The following is a 15,730-nucleotide window of genomic DNA, read 5'->3' on the forward strand; positions in this document are numbered from 1 at the left end:
ATAATATAATAAACCCTTATTCTCTGCAGCAACAGGGCCTGTATTTTATGGCCCAGAAAGTCCCTTGGAGTGCCATATATCCTTTCCTCTGTTAGAGTAATGGCATCCCCCAAAGTAGCTGTTCTACTGTGAGATTTGAAGCAGTGAAATGCTACAAATAAAATTTTCACTTCACTAAATTTGCCTGATGACATTACCACAAAACCAAGCAGTACAGAAACAGATAAAATTTCACTGCTGAACTTTCTTTCTGCAACTGAAACAAAGAAAATCAGCAATTTGACTGCTCAGATCTAGGTTCTTTCTTCACTTTATTAAATACACTTTAATTTTGCTGAATTTCAAGACACTAAGAGACTGAATGATTGCAAGGCTTTTTCATTAGTCACCAAAGAGTGTCCAAACCGGCTTCACCAGGGATGAACACACATTAGCACCATGTATTACTGCAACACCTATTCAGCCAAAAACATTGCTCCACTCTTGCATATGTAAAAACAATAGAGACACAGTTAGAATTTGGAGCTAATGTTGGGTTTTAAATACAAATAGAGAGAACAGGGTTTGGTTCCAATTTCTACATGCAGGGAGAAATTCTGAGTTATCTTAAATCAGAAATCAACCAACTGCTTTCAATCAGAAGGAAGAAACAGTAATATTTAATAAAGGAATAATTCTTATCTATCTTCATAACACTGAGGGAAAAGTAATTAATGTCCCAACTGTGAGCTTCCCAAATGAAGTTACACATTCTGAAAATTAAAGAATAATCTGAACACCTAAGACAGAAAATATTTTACACTGTGCTTTACATGATGTATTTGCTTTTTTGTGATTTGGTGACACCAAGACAAGAACTGATAGCAAAAAATTTCTTCAAACACACAAATTCTAGGTAAAGCATAATAACTATTATTCCCTTTACGGAAATACATAAAACTGAGACATTTTAATTAAGAAATTATAACATGTATTTTATGGCCCAAGTAGGTTAATATATAAATATATAATCAGTAAAGGAGGTAACAAAGGAAATTCTGTTTCCTCAATATGGAAATAGTTTAGTTTGCTGTTCTCTTCAGATAATAGATTTTTTTACAATTAATTGGACATTCATTCAAACCTGAATAAATTCATAAGCAAGTCTTTATGTTTGTCATAGGAAGAAAGTAACACCTTTCATAAAACTACAATTTGACTTCTTTCTCGAATCAGGAAAAAAACCAACTTACCGCAGGATGTATTGATTGTATCGCGAAGCTCTGCATATTTCCACTTACTGAGATCATGCTTCTTAGTACCAGCAGCAGCTTTTGTGGCTTGAACTGCAGGACTCCTACAATTATTTAAAAAAAAGATACGTATTTTTTCAAGTATGAAACAGGAATTATTACAACAAGAGGAACAGATCCCAGAATCAACACTGCAGCACGCTTATTAAAATGAAAATGCGCAGCACAGGGTCTGAATTCAAAGGCGAAGTACCATATTATTTTCAAGATGTTCAAACAATTAAGAGAAAGTAAAAGTATCTTTTATGTCCAAAATCATACAACAATTTGGTTTATTGTCTCGAGATTAAAATGAATTGTCATTAGTAGTTAGCACTTACGTGTGAAAAGACGCATATTCTATTTATCTGTATCTCACCCCACACTAGTGCACATTTTTCTTAGCACTAGTCAAGATGCAGAATACAGACAACAAGGAGTGGTCATATACATTTTTAGTTCCATTTGAAAAACAGACAAGGAAAAATATTTCTCAAGTAGACAAGGAGAAGGAAGAAAAGGTGTTTTCTGTTTAAAACTGGGCAGGGGCGGTGGTGGGAATCATCGAGAGATACCAAGGGAAAAATGTCCACTCTCAGAAGAAAGGCTGACCGGTATAAAAAGACTCATCCAGAAACAGTGTTTTTCAAAGGCAGAAGGTATTCATCATGTAGGTAATAGGCAATAAAGTCAACAGCAAATGCAAGTGAGAAATTATTAGTAAAATCTCCATCAGTTTTAACAGTATGTATAAGGTTAGTCATGTAACAAACAAACATTACATGTATACATATAAAGATAAACCTGAAAAAAAAATATTTTTTTTTCCCCTTAAAAACAGTATGGACAACAAGTGGAAGAACTCTCCCTTAGGAACAAGAAACTTCCCATTCATTATTTGGATATAAACTCAGTTCAAAACACTCCAACATTCAGTGACGATCAATCACAATACTTTTTTAACGCCAAGGAATTCAAGAACAGACTACATGATTTTACCAACCTCCGCTAATGCCCATGACTAAGAACATGAGGCAAACTGAATTATCTTTCAGGATCTGAGAGGATTTGTTCAGAAGAAACTAGATCTTTAACAGGGCAGCAGAATACTTGATGGAATACATCACATTAAAAATTCGCAAGACAGAAAAACAGAAGAAATCAGGCCTTTTCATTTAAAGTCTGTTTGTGCAGCAATATATTTGTAGGACTCTTACATTATTACAATATTTATAATCCAGTGAATATTATTTTAAAGTTTCTTTTTGCATAAAGGTCTCCTGTGGTACTATGAAGCTTGATGTTGTTTATTTTTCCTTTTTGGGTTATAAATACATTTTCTGTGAAAAATTTCTCTATATAGATATAGCAGCTTTGGAGGCAGAGATAACAAATGCAATATAAGCTTCAAAGAATAAAACAATCTGTTTAACCAAATGTTCCTCTTAACAGCAACTGAACCATCTCTTCAAATGTAATTAAAACTACAGAATCTAACTCTTTATTGCAGCATCAGCTTAATTATGCCTACTCATACTACTAATCTGAGTCAACACACAGCTTCCAGTTACAGTATGTGAGAAGTCTGACATAAAAAATTACCTCTTTGACTTTTATTCAATACATAGCTGAGGGACAGGCACTTTTCCTCATCCTTAGCACTACTCATAAGTGTAAAACAAATCATTGCACAGTCTCCCTCAAAATATATATTTTAATATTTTGTTATCATTGGCATACCTGTAGGACATTAAACGATTGCCGCTAAATGTAATTTCCGCCACCTGGTGTCTAACCTTCTTGAACCTAATTTGACAAATCCTAAGGATTTTCCTTATTTAGCAACACTACCCTCCACTCTAAGAGTTTGCTACATAATTTAGAGCAGCCGAACTAGGCTGTAAGATCTTTGGTTCAACTAGTAATCTTTAAGAATGCTAATCCAATTGAATGGCTTAGTCCTTCCATTACAGTACTACTCTGCAAATCACTCTTTTGTTTTCTACATGACTTCAAGCATAACAGTCCAGCAGCAAGAAGAGCATCACACTTGACAATGAGTCTTCACTGCTCAATCTGATAAAGTTATGTATCATAAACAGTATCTTCAGACTTAAAAAAACCCAATCAGTCCCAAGTCAAAAGTTTCCAGTATATGAAAAGTGAAAAAAAATTAGTTAAACAAGCATGCAGTGAGAATTACTGCATTTTGAATTCAACCAAAACACAGAGCCTCTGATTTTGCACCAGAGTTTGGGGATTTTTTTTGCACATTAAGAATTGGCCATTGTCACAGGATCTATGCCAATATATGCAATACAATCTAGCCATCTAAATTCACATGCTAACTTAATTTCACACAACTTTTGTTTATTCCTATTCTTAAAATACCACTGCAAGAAACAAATTTAGGTAACAGCTGCCTTCCCAATTATCAACACTACAACTGGAAAACTCCTCAATCATGCAAGACCGATTACCTTCAGACTATATATACACAACATTGAAGCTTGTTTAACAACAGATCCACTTTTAAAAACTCTAAAAAATTTTGCTCCTTATGTAAGCTTCAGAAAATGAATGTCAAAACGCTATTTCTTTCTTCAAGTTGCACAAAACACTTTCTAATTACTCACTGAGGACACTGTAACAATTTCTTTCAACAGAGAATTTGTATTCTAACACAAACTAGTATGAGACTGTTCCAGTAGAATGGTATTCAGAACCTGCATTCTCCTTTCCTCTTGCATTGTGCATAAAATCTTGCATTAGCATTCAAGAAATCTCAGAAAAAGATTTTGATTAGCTGTCTTAAGAGGGGTTTTAATACGCTTTTAACATGCTAATTTTCAAAAATGCTTTTATTTGAAGGGAATTATAACTAGAATATTTTCTTATTAAAAGCACTAACAGTTCTATTAACATTAAATAACTTCATTAACTCTGTGTTGAATCTGCAGAAATACTCCTTCAAAAGATGTGGAGCCTAGTTTTCTATTATCATTATAAGAAAGGTGACAAGAGAAAAGAGCTAGAGGAAACATCAAAAGTACACAAAATTCCAGGGTATGTGAACTATTCTTATTCTTTTTCTTTATACAATCAATTAAAATAGCAGAAAAATAATTGCTGAAAAAAGGTGTTTATAAAGGAAATTTACCTGAAGGAATCTACTAATTTGCAAATTAAGTAAATTACTTACTTAGCTGTTTAGTACTTTAAAAAAAAAAACCAGATTCCATTCTTTTTCATTCCATAATAATTCAACACATTTCATGTGTGATTTCTTTTTATAAAATGATTGATTCGTTTGGTGTCATCTTCTCACCTACCTAGACAATATTTCTGATATTTCTGTGGCCATTTGTTCCCTATAAGAAAATTGATAAATAAGCATAAACCAAACATATTAATATAAAAACAGCCTTTTTAACTGTGAAAGTCTCTTGCAAACCAAACTGAAGCTAATTGAAGTGCACAAAAAAAAGGCTACTTATTTTAAATAATTTCCATTCTAATATATATAGAGTCCTGATTCTGTAAAGAGCAATAAATCATGCAGAGCAGTGAAAAATGGATGGTATGTGAAAAAGTTTCCACTAATTATATAATCATTTTTAAATAGACATTATTAGGTATATTAGATTATTAACCTGTTTATTAGACATAAGCAAAATAGCGGATATAAGGTATTACAAACTGATTTAAAGTTTATAGATGCACACTCATAAAGATCATTATGGAGTATTAGTAAATAAGAGGACAATATTAATTTCCTTTGAATTAATTAATTAGTGTTGCCTTTTTTTCCTATTAGAGCATTCAAATGGAAAAAAAAATGTCATACGCAGTCATTTGCAGCTTTGTTCCATTGGCTCTGCAAATAGAAGATATTTATGTTAGACAGACAACTTAGTTACCTTTCTAACAATCTGAAGTGGGAAAAGTTGGGTCAGAGTATTTCCTGCTCTCTCGTATCTTATTTAATATCTTATGATGATTATTTTTTTAAAGTGAGAAACCAGATTGTATAGACCTTTTTTCTTCACCTTTCTCAATCATGAGTGTTAAATTATTTTTTAAAAGTTAAATTAAAATAATCTGGAAAAAAATGCACAAGTGAAAACAAAACCCCCACCCCACCCCATCTTTCAAAATCAAAGATTTTGAGACATGCTACTGATATATTTTATGCCTGGATAATCATATCACAAGAAATAACAGCAGTCCTCACGTAGCTGCTCTGGCTACAGGACAGAGAGCTTCTTTATGCAAGTTGTGAAAACACACTGAGTCTAACTGCCATACTGAAGATCCACAGGTATGCACACGTAGCATTGAGCAGGCTACAAATCAGAACTTATTTGGATTGTTCCAACGCAGCGCACAGAACAGAAATACTCACACCACCTTCACTGAGACTATTTTGATGCTATACTCTATATTACATGTTTCAATAAGCCACATAAATTAAAATATAGCACAGTTGAAAACAGGTATTTGTTACTTAACTATTTCTTTTACTTAAGGGCTAAGTACTTTTGTTAATTTACCCCTAGGTGCAGTAAATCCCTTACTACATATGCCTTCAAATTGTGGATGAGTAATAAAATTGGATGAAGCCAGGAGAGGTCCAGTATATCCGGCACAGAATAAGTACAAATAAAAATGCTGGATCTACTGCCAGAACAAACAACTTTTCTTCTTTGACAGGAGATGACAAGTACAGTTTTTCAAGGAAACTACTAGTACTTATGAACCTTTAAATATCTATGAAAACTAATGGTGGGTGCAGCAAGGTATTGAGGAGAAAAGAAATAAGGTAGAGGCTACTCATTGTCAAATATGACAACACACAAGTATCACATGTCCCTCAAAAATGAGCAAAATAGAAGAGTTCCTTCAAAGTGGCACATAAAAATCACCTTGTTCTTACTATTTTCACTCCACAGGTAGTACAGCACAATGGAAAATATCCGTTTATTCATGCCAATGTGTAAGCATGAAAGAATTTTTTACAAAATTTTTTTTACAAAATTGTGTGAAAACACTGTAGAACCAGTATACTGCATGAATTCAGTACAGAGTGATACACGCTTTATCTTACTACAGCAAAATTTAAGAGAAAAGGGAAATACACACACATAAAAGTCACAGTGATTTCAGTGTCTCATATGGTAATATGAAAGTCTCGAATCCAGAAGATGGCAGAAAATAACTTCCTTAGACTCTAGTAAAATTTTAATTGGTATAAGTTAAAATAAGTCCTGAGAATTTAAGTTATTAAATTACAAATTTTGTTCAAACCAATAAATAGTTTTCATTTCAGAGAAGAATTCCCACAGTTTCCACCTTTAAGTCAATTCCTGCAGTTATGTGGAAATCTACCCTTGGATTTCAGTAGAAAATACTGGGGTCTGGGGAACGTTATAGTTTGGTTTTAAGCAAACCAAACCAAAATCAAATCAACGGTGAAATTAAAGAATTTTATTTGATTTTTGGACATGCTTAAAACTCTTTGAGGTAGACTGCAGAAACATATGGAAAAAAATTTGCTATGTAGATAAAAAGAAATTTTACATAAGCAGGAAAATCTATTCCTTTTTTCTAGATTTATATATTATCTTGTTCAAGAAATGATTTACATTGCTATGTTAACTTGTTCAGACCATTCTGCACTGTCCAATCATTCAGAAAAGTCTTCATTCTCCTACTGCTAGCTATACAGCGGAGAGAAACTGGCAGTCATAACTATCAGGATAGTTAGTTCATCATCCATTCTGGGACTACACAAGGAAGACAAATACCAGGATCACCCATGAGCAGTAGGAAAACACTGCAGAGATTAGAGCTTCACTGACAGAAAACCTACTGAATTCTCTGAGCCCTTCTTGTCTATTGCCTCCCTTCTTTCATAGTTAAGAGAAGTTTGCCCAGTTGCAACACTAGAGTGACTTTGGGTTTACCATCAAAGCATTGCACCAAAATCCAAACAGAGAAAGTATGAAAATGTCCAGAATGCTGCCTGTGAAGCACTTGGACATCCCACTGAGCATGTTAAGGTCTTATCTGAGACAATATGACAGTTATTGTATAACTGAAGGCAAAACCACAATAATTCTAGTGGAAGTGTCTAAAAATGAGTATTGTACATGACAAAAAATTACCTAGCTATCTCATGTAGGCAGGCAGTTATTAAAAAAAAAAAGTATGCATCTAGATAAAATTTGAGTAGCAAGAGAACACATCTGGGAGCTTGAAATTCCATTGAAACATTTGGGAGTTTCTTACACCACTTCTTTCAACAACAGAATAGACCAGCACTAACAAAGTCACCAATGATGTGATCATGTTCAAAGGTCCATTTATGCAATTTGACCAGTAAGTACCATTTTTACTGGAGCTTCTAAGCTGCTTCTAAGGTATCATCCTTTATACATGAAGAGCCCTTGCTCTGCAGGCAGTGTGGATCTGTATATCAAAAGCCAAGCACTTCTTGTGACAAAGCAAAAAATTCACACAAAACAAAACAGAATATTTAAGACATTTAACTTTCAAACCCATCTATGTTAAATATATTCATTCCACTTAAAAAAACTCACCAGTCAGGACACAGAAATAACTGCTATTTCTGCATTCAAACAAGGCTTCTTGTTAAAAAACACACACACAAATTCACACTATACTCCTGGAACCATCAAGTACCAGAAAGGGTATATTTTATTACTACTTACCACTGAAGAAATGCCATTCACTACTTAAAATCAGTCATAAAAATCATAATTTAAATTGGTTGCCATCCTTGTCAGAACTCAAAAAGAGAAAGAGAACTGCAGGCGTATTCACAAGCACCTACTAAATCACTGATGTAGCAAGGTGCAAAATGGATGAAGTCTTTACACAAAAGCAACCTATTTCTAACAAATTTCACAGATTAATTTGAAAAATATTTCAATACACTGACTTAAAAGGTCCATTTAATTACTAAAAAAAAAAAAAAATACATAAACCCAACAAGAGCGTAGTCTTCTCAAAGGGATCTGGATAGGAAGAGGACACCAAAAAAGAGAGAGAAATGTAACCGCTTAACATCATACCTGCGCAATCCTAAATCAAGCTGAGCCTCATCACTGATGAGTTCTGCCTCACTCTGGGCAATTCTCATTGCAAGTTCATGATCACGACGTTCCTGTTCAAGCACTGCCTGGTGCTGGGTTTCCTCTTCTCGTTCTCTAGCTAGTTGAGCCTCAATTTCAGCCTGTTTTATAAAAACACACCTTTAATCTTATCCAATCAAAACCAAAATGCTACATAAGTAAATTATTAGAAATATATGTCAAGTAGCATATTTATAGCTTTCAAAACATGCAAAACTTATAGAACTGAGAAAGTAACAGCACTGGTATTTATTATTGACCCAAGAAAAACAAAACAGCTACAGATTGCATCTTAGTTTTCATACAGTTTATCAAATCATTATTGTCCACCACTTGTATTACATTTCCAAATTAAAGTGTCAGTCAATTATTCCTTATTTAAAAAACGTATGAAGCTTTTTGTTAGCTATTATGAAAATTAGACTTCATAAGTTTTTAGAATCATTAAAACTCAGATGATACAGGGCAATCTGGTTACTCCTCCATAGCACTAACACAATACTCCCTTGATATTCTGCACTTGGCACTATAGGACTTTGCAATAGGCACTGCTTTGCATATAAGTCCATGGTTCATTTTGAAAAGCGATCAAGACAAACACTGGAATCCTCTGTGGACCTGATCCAGCTTTGCATTTAAGCAAATGGTAAAATTCCAACTTGCTGCAATGCAGAAGCAATCCAGATATTCTGCCTCTGCAAAGCAAAACTGTAATTCCAGTTTACCATCATTATTTAACAAAGGGTCTTGCACACACAGAAAGTAAAACCTGACTGTGCAATTCTTACTTCTGAAAGTCACACACGTCAAGTCTCAGCGGTGCCTTTCTTGATGTCCAAAAGTCAACCAAGGGGACAAAGTCAATTCCCACTCATCATCATGAATTTGCACCACTACAGCAACGCAGTAACAATAGTGACTTTACCCTGGAATCCCATTTTATATTAGCTGGTAGTAACAACCATCAGGAGAAGTAGTAATGAGTAATTAACTGTATGTAGAAGAAAGAAATACCCTACTGGATTACTATCTGCTTTGTATCCAAATGCAGCATTTCTAAGTAAAAGGGTAAATTACGCTCTGCATTGCAGATATCCACATCTCTGAAACAAAGAAACATAAATAAAGACAATCCTTAGAGATCCCCACGGTGCTGGCAGACCAAGTTTTTAAACCTTCTGGCAACAGGCCATCTTGCTTCCTCAGTGGACAAAGTTTAATCCATTTAAACTCTCCCAGAATGGAAACTTATCCTATGCATGTCTCACAAAACACTAGGCACATCTGCAGTCATCTCCAAGCAATGATTTAGAGACTAACGAAATAGGAGCTTACTCATTTTATGTTTAAATTCTGCAAGTTGGTAGTGCTTATTATTCTGATATAGGTGACAGACCAAATAACACAGGAAAGACTAATTTTTCATCAGTTAGGTTGTAATTTCTCTGTTAGTTCCAGTGAATTGTTTATCAAGAACAACGGTGAGGTGACAGAAAAGAGTATGCAGGCACAAGGAGGATAAGCAGTGCTAGACTGACTCCAGGGATAACAAGATACAGGAGAAAAATTCTGCTTCTGATTAATCATGGACAGAGCTTAAAAGAGTCTGTAAAAGTCAGTGACCATGGCCTGGTGCTTCCTACAACTGCCCCTAGAGAGAAGCTTTTTCTATCGGAGACTGCTCTCCCAGGTCACCCAGTCAATCTCCAAGACAAGAGGAAAACAAGGGCATAGGGGCCAAACACATGATGGGATCAGTAAGAGAAGTGTCAGGAATCAAGGGGGTGAGGTGAATGAGCAGGATTTGAAGTGTGTCTATTTATTTTACATGAATGTAGCCAAAGGGGCTACTAGAGACTGTCCTGTATCCTCTGTTTATTACCGATGTTCTGAAAGTGTTTACAGTTAAGCTGGTGACACAGCCTGAGTCCAGATGTGACTGCCAGTAAAAGAGTGCCAAACTTGCCTGATATGGAACACCTGCAACAACTTCAAAGGCTAAACTAGGATTCTCCAGTGTTCTGTATTTTTAACTTCAAAAATCCTTTACAAAGAAATGTGCCTCTACTCAGAAAACCTGAACTTGCATGTGAACTAGAAAGAGATGATCTGTCTTGGGATGCCCTAATTGTTATTTTTGCCTTACGTTTACTATTAAAGCAATGTTGTTGAATGACTCTGAGACATGCATTTATAAAACGAAGCCATTAGACTCAGAGGAGAATCTAAGATATGAAAAAGATTAAAAAAACCAACCAAACAAAAAACACCCCCACAAAACCAAATCATCAACAACAACAAAAAAAACCCCAATCCCACACACAGCTAAAATGTTAACCTGAATACGCTTTTCTTCCTCTTCCCTCTTTTTCCTCTCTTCCTCTTCCTGTTTTCTCTTTGCCTCAATCTCAGATTTCCTATTACAAAAGAGGAGGAGGAAATGAAAACATGTCATTACAATACAAGTGAACAACAGATAAGAAAGCATCTTCCATAAAACTGAATGGTAATCCAGAAGTCAGTACAGTCCTGATGACCATAAAGTCAAGAAACTTTCCAAGTCTATCTGTATTTCCAGTTGCATCATATCATTTCTTTCATACTCTGTTCTGACTACACTTACCTTACAAATCACTGGGAAAGGAAACATTGTAACACTGCATAGGACACCAGGAGTACCATCCAAGTGACAGTCTTTAAGCATAAGAGTATTAAAAACGACCTCATTAAGTGCCTTTCCTATTTTCCTCTCATACTATAACCAGCAACTTATTCAAGACTCACAGACGTCTTTCCTCTTCTTCCTTCCTTCGTTGTTGTTCTTCCTCTTCACGTCTCTTTCTTTCTTTTTCCATTTCCTCCTGGATGCGTCGTAGCCTCTCTGCTTCCTCCTCTTGCTGTTTCCTCTTCTGCAGTGCACTCAAAAGCTGCTCTGAGCTTCTAACTAGAGCGTCATATTCTTTCTGTATCTGTTCCCTAGTCATTATGGTGGTCTGCAAAATGAAATAGGAGGGGATTATATTCTTTTACATTTGGACTTCACTTTCAAAAAATGTATATTGAAAAAATATTAAGTGAAATGAGAGCATTGAGCAGTATAATCACATTATATGTACACTTCAGGGTAGGGGAGCTTGAGAACATCCTTCCCTTTCTTCCTAAACTCCTGGGGATCCATTACTCTCCTCTCTCATATAAAACCATACAAAGTAATCTCCATTTTATCACTGAAATTAAACATGACTCCTTCTTTTTTTAAAACCTTGCCGTTTTAAGCAACAGAAATTAATTCTTACCACACCAAGATGAAAACTAAGGGCCTCCTCCGTGCATTTTGTGTCGTGTTCTTAGCTGCTACAGTGGTTATTTACAGCTCTGCTTTTTATGTCATAGCACAGAAGAGTTTTTCTTACTACGTGTGCTAGCACCCAGAAAAAGTATTGGACCATGCTCTGACTAACTTTTTTTAAAAAGGTGTTAGTAGCAAATAACAGGTTGAAAATAATTAAAACAACAGCCTTCGCTACATATGTTTTCTTTTACAACTTTATTGACAGCTACCATTAACTTTCATTTTACAATTCAGACTGATGTATACTAATAGAACTGAGGTATGGGGTGTTTGCTGACCTCTTCTAAGGGTGTATCATGATGATAATCAAATTATCTGATTTTTATTAGAAAAGAGAACTGTAAGTTGACAGGTTAACTCTATCATCTTTTCAACCGTGATTTTAAATAGAAAAATCTTAATATGGTACATTACAAAAGCTGTAATACTGCATGAAACAAAAATTCAAACCATCAACTTTTTTCTAACATTAATAAATCCCAGTGTGCTTTCATTTTGTCTGCGTGTTTTTGTGGTAAGAAACTGAGAACTATTGACCCTGAAGGATAATCAGCAAGCTGAATTCTCTTTACTATCAAGTCTGAAGAAACACTCGTAACTAGAATATGAATCTCTTCACTCTGTGATAAATGCTTGGACGTTTCAGCCCTGATTAATTTAAAACATTGCTAATATGCATTATTCCAGTAATAAAAACAACAAACAAATTATTAACAACACTTGTCTCACAATATCAACATGTATTTTTGCTTTAAGTTCTCCAGTGCCAATCTTGAAACACAGATAATAATACCAAAGTCTAGATATATGCACTCGCTTTCAGGACTCACTTCAGTCACATTCACAAATAATTTTAAACAGGATTTACCCAGTGCCTCTGAAAATTAAGACCTCTGTATTAAAACGTCTTTTCTATTAAGAAAAATACATTGGGCTTCTACTTTGGACTAAGTTTTTAAAAGATTCCAGTAATAAAAAACTATCTCTCTGACTATTATCATACCTTAATTTTGGTCATTGAAGCATCAATAGAATACTCCAGCTCCTTGACCTGCTTGCTTGTCTCTGCCTTCCCCTCCTTCAGAGCACTTACTACTTCATTAAATTTATCAAGTCTCTTCTTCAGCGTACGCACTTTTATCAGGCCATCGATGCTGTGAAGGTAAGACAGTTTATTTGTGTCTTGAGATATTTTTACAAGTTGATATTTTTAAAACTACCACGAATCACTCAAGAGGTAGATAGGGGAGAGAAGTTATGCCTTCTGATGAAACTCACCCGATTTCTTTGAAATTCAAACATCACATGAAGTAACTAAGCAATGGAGCCTTTTGCAAACAATAATTAAAACTGATTAGCAGATAGTGATTCAAAATGGAAAAATGCATTTTTATTTTGAGAATTAATATGGGGTTTTGGTGGTTTGTTTTTTTTTTCCAGTAACAAATCATTAGCAGCCACTAGAGGATTTTGACCAGAGTGGATAAAGATTGAGTTGTGCCCCTTACTCAAAGAGCAATAATGGGACTGAATCAGATAAAACCGAACCACACAGCAGGGTACCCAGTCATTAGATCTCACAGGGAAAAAAAAAGTCTGGAGGAAAGAAGAGTCCAGGAAAACTTGGAGCTTTTTAAAGAACCAACACTGAAGGCCAGACATACAAGTTACAACTCTGCAGAGACAGTCTTCCTAGAAAGAAATCACTGAACTGGGATTCAGGAAAACAACACACAGAGAGTAGAAACTAAATCAAATCATTAAAGATGAGCACAGAACAGCTTAAAAAGTATAGCACCATGGTCAGAAACGCAAAGGTACAAAATGAAGCATAGCTATCAAAGGATGTGAAAGAAAACATTTTATAAGAACCTCGCTATTAAAGAACAGAGAGTTAAATCTCTATCGAAGAACAAAAAGGTGTCAGCAGAGCTTAATGACCATAGTGGTTTTTCCATCAGTGTTCCATGCAGTTAGGCTAAAGCTAATGGAATTACTTCATTTCAAGAGGAGACAAGACAGACAGAACACACAATTATCTTTGAGATAAAAAAGAAAGAGGGCCTATAAAGGAACGTGTGAATGGGTAAAGGACAAAAATTAATGAGCTTAAATTTCATTTAGAGAGACTTAACTAAGGATTTCTAATAACCAGGCTATCACTGAATGATTTTATGAACAAAGAGCTAAACAAACATCTCTTAGGAAAGGTTCAGATTTAGTCTCTTCATCCTTGGGAAAGAGAAGAGGAACATGGCACTTCTTAAAGTCTCTTTCAGTCATACTTAGCATCATTCTATGACTTCAGATATATTTAGTTAAGCATCATAAACCTCCTCCTTACATTCACAAGAAAAATATTAAAAATCCATTTTCTTCAACCAAGCAATATCCTCTTACCGTGGTTTATGCTTTCTCTTGCAAAGCCACATACGAATAGTCTTTTGTATTTTAATGCAGGCACTGGCTCGATATTTTATCTTATTTTTCACTGTAAACACACAGAAGATACTGACTCTCAATGGTTTATACAATTTAACACAACTCCTATATTACTCACACACTTCATGGCTCAAAACCGTGCATAGACTACATCTGCTTGAAAGCCAGGTCTGTACCAGAACCATGACACTTAAGACACAGCAGACAACAGAATTCCCAATCCTGAGCCAGGCACAGAGGCTCCCACCCAAAACAAACACGAAGAATTAAATGCGTGCACATTCGCACGCATGCACGCACCCACACCACCCCAGATTCAGACATCAGTACCCTCAGTGAAAAGTCACTGGCTCTAGCAAGCAGGAAATGCTCAGCTCCAAGCCTACGCCCTGCGCTGAAGGGTAATCAAGTAGCCAGTTATCTGCTAGAGATAATAAAGCGGCTGCAACTTTGCTGAGCATTCCTCTGCAATACTGAAACGAAAGAACACAAACCAAAACCTCCAGCTGTCGTTGTTCTAATGCAGTCTTCATCTAAAGACTCAAATGATTGGGACCGGGAGGCAAGTTAAATAAAGAATAATGTCAAAGTACAGGCACAAGCATTTGTGCTGAGTAGCTCGGAAGTGCAACAAGAAAGGCAGTTTTTACCGGTCTACTAGAGGAAGCACAGACACCTAAGGATTCGTGCTGCCTTTAGTCATCAGCTGAGCACATGGTTTGTAAACACAGTGATATTTAACTACTGGACTTAGGTGATCACAAAGACGCACTCTGCTTTTTGTGTATCTATTTCAGCTTTATTCTTGGGATAAAATTAAAACACTAAAAAAAATGTAAGGCACATCAAACAAGCGTATTATTTCCCTGGGTTTCTACTTTTTGGACACAGTGACAGACTTTCTGTCCTACCTTTCTGAAAAATAGACTAAACGGCATAAATTTCTAGGTCAAAATCATGATTTTAGCGTTACAATTTCTGATGTTTGAAACCTATATGATAAGAATTCACAAACTCTCTTTGCCCCAGTATAAACAGCAACAAACAGTAATCAGTCAATGTCAGATGAAGATTGTCACAACTGTGCTGGCCCAAAAGCACAGCCATAAGGCATGAGGCCTTTATGCTTTTCTGCCCCATCTTAACATATACTTTCCACCCTCCATGTTATTACAGATCCCTGACATTCTGCATCAGACCTCTCTTTCCCCATCTCCGAGATATCTTTACTGAAGCACCCAACAACCACCAATCTCTACTCCACACCACCTCATTCCTACTCTGTGCAGTAAACTGGGCAGGCCAAGCACTTAGAAACTGCGTATCAATAGTGACAGGCACTTATTTGCTGATCAGCAGTAATTGCTGGAGTGGAGATGTTTGCCCCGTAATTCATGTCACTGCTTTCAAACATGGAGTTTCTGTCCAGAGATGACAACCTGTGTGCAGCCACTTCCCAGAACTAACTGACTCCATGTTGTCAGCTGAGAGTTGAACTACTGCTCTTT

General features: G+C 35.6%; 1 protein-coding gene across 1 annotated transcript in view; it reads right to left on the minus strand.

Moving 5' to 3' along the window:
- Window positions 1-1,232: 1,232 nt before the first annotated feature.
- The window catches only part of LOC104163175 (unconventional myosin-VI-like), a gene marked incomplete at both ends in the record, with an annotated part of 14,987 nt that continues 489 nt past the window's right edge, over window positions 1,233-15,730 (minus strand). The window contains 6 exons of the mRNA XM_009702085.1: window positions 1,233-1,336; window positions 8,369-8,529; window positions 10,767-10,845; window positions 11,213-11,421; window positions 12,784-12,934; window positions 14,181-14,271. Of these exons, the coding sequence (XP_009700387.1) occupies window positions 1,233-1,336; window positions 8,369-8,529; window positions 10,767-10,845; window positions 11,213-11,421; window positions 12,784-12,934; window positions 14,181-14,271 (795 nt within the window). The remainder of the gene's footprint in view (window positions 1,337-8,368; window positions 8,530-10,766; window positions 10,846-11,212; window positions 11,422-12,783; window positions 12,935-14,180; window positions 14,272-15,730) is intronic.

This window comes from Cariama cristata, unplaced genomic scaffold (assembly GCF_000690535.1).
Source record: "Cariama cristata isolate BGI_N322 unplaced genomic scaffold, ASM69053v1 scaffold16790, whole genome shotgun sequence".
Taxonomy (NCBI): Eukaryota; Metazoa; Chordata; class Aves; order Cariamiformes; family Cariamidae; genus Cariama; species Cariama cristata.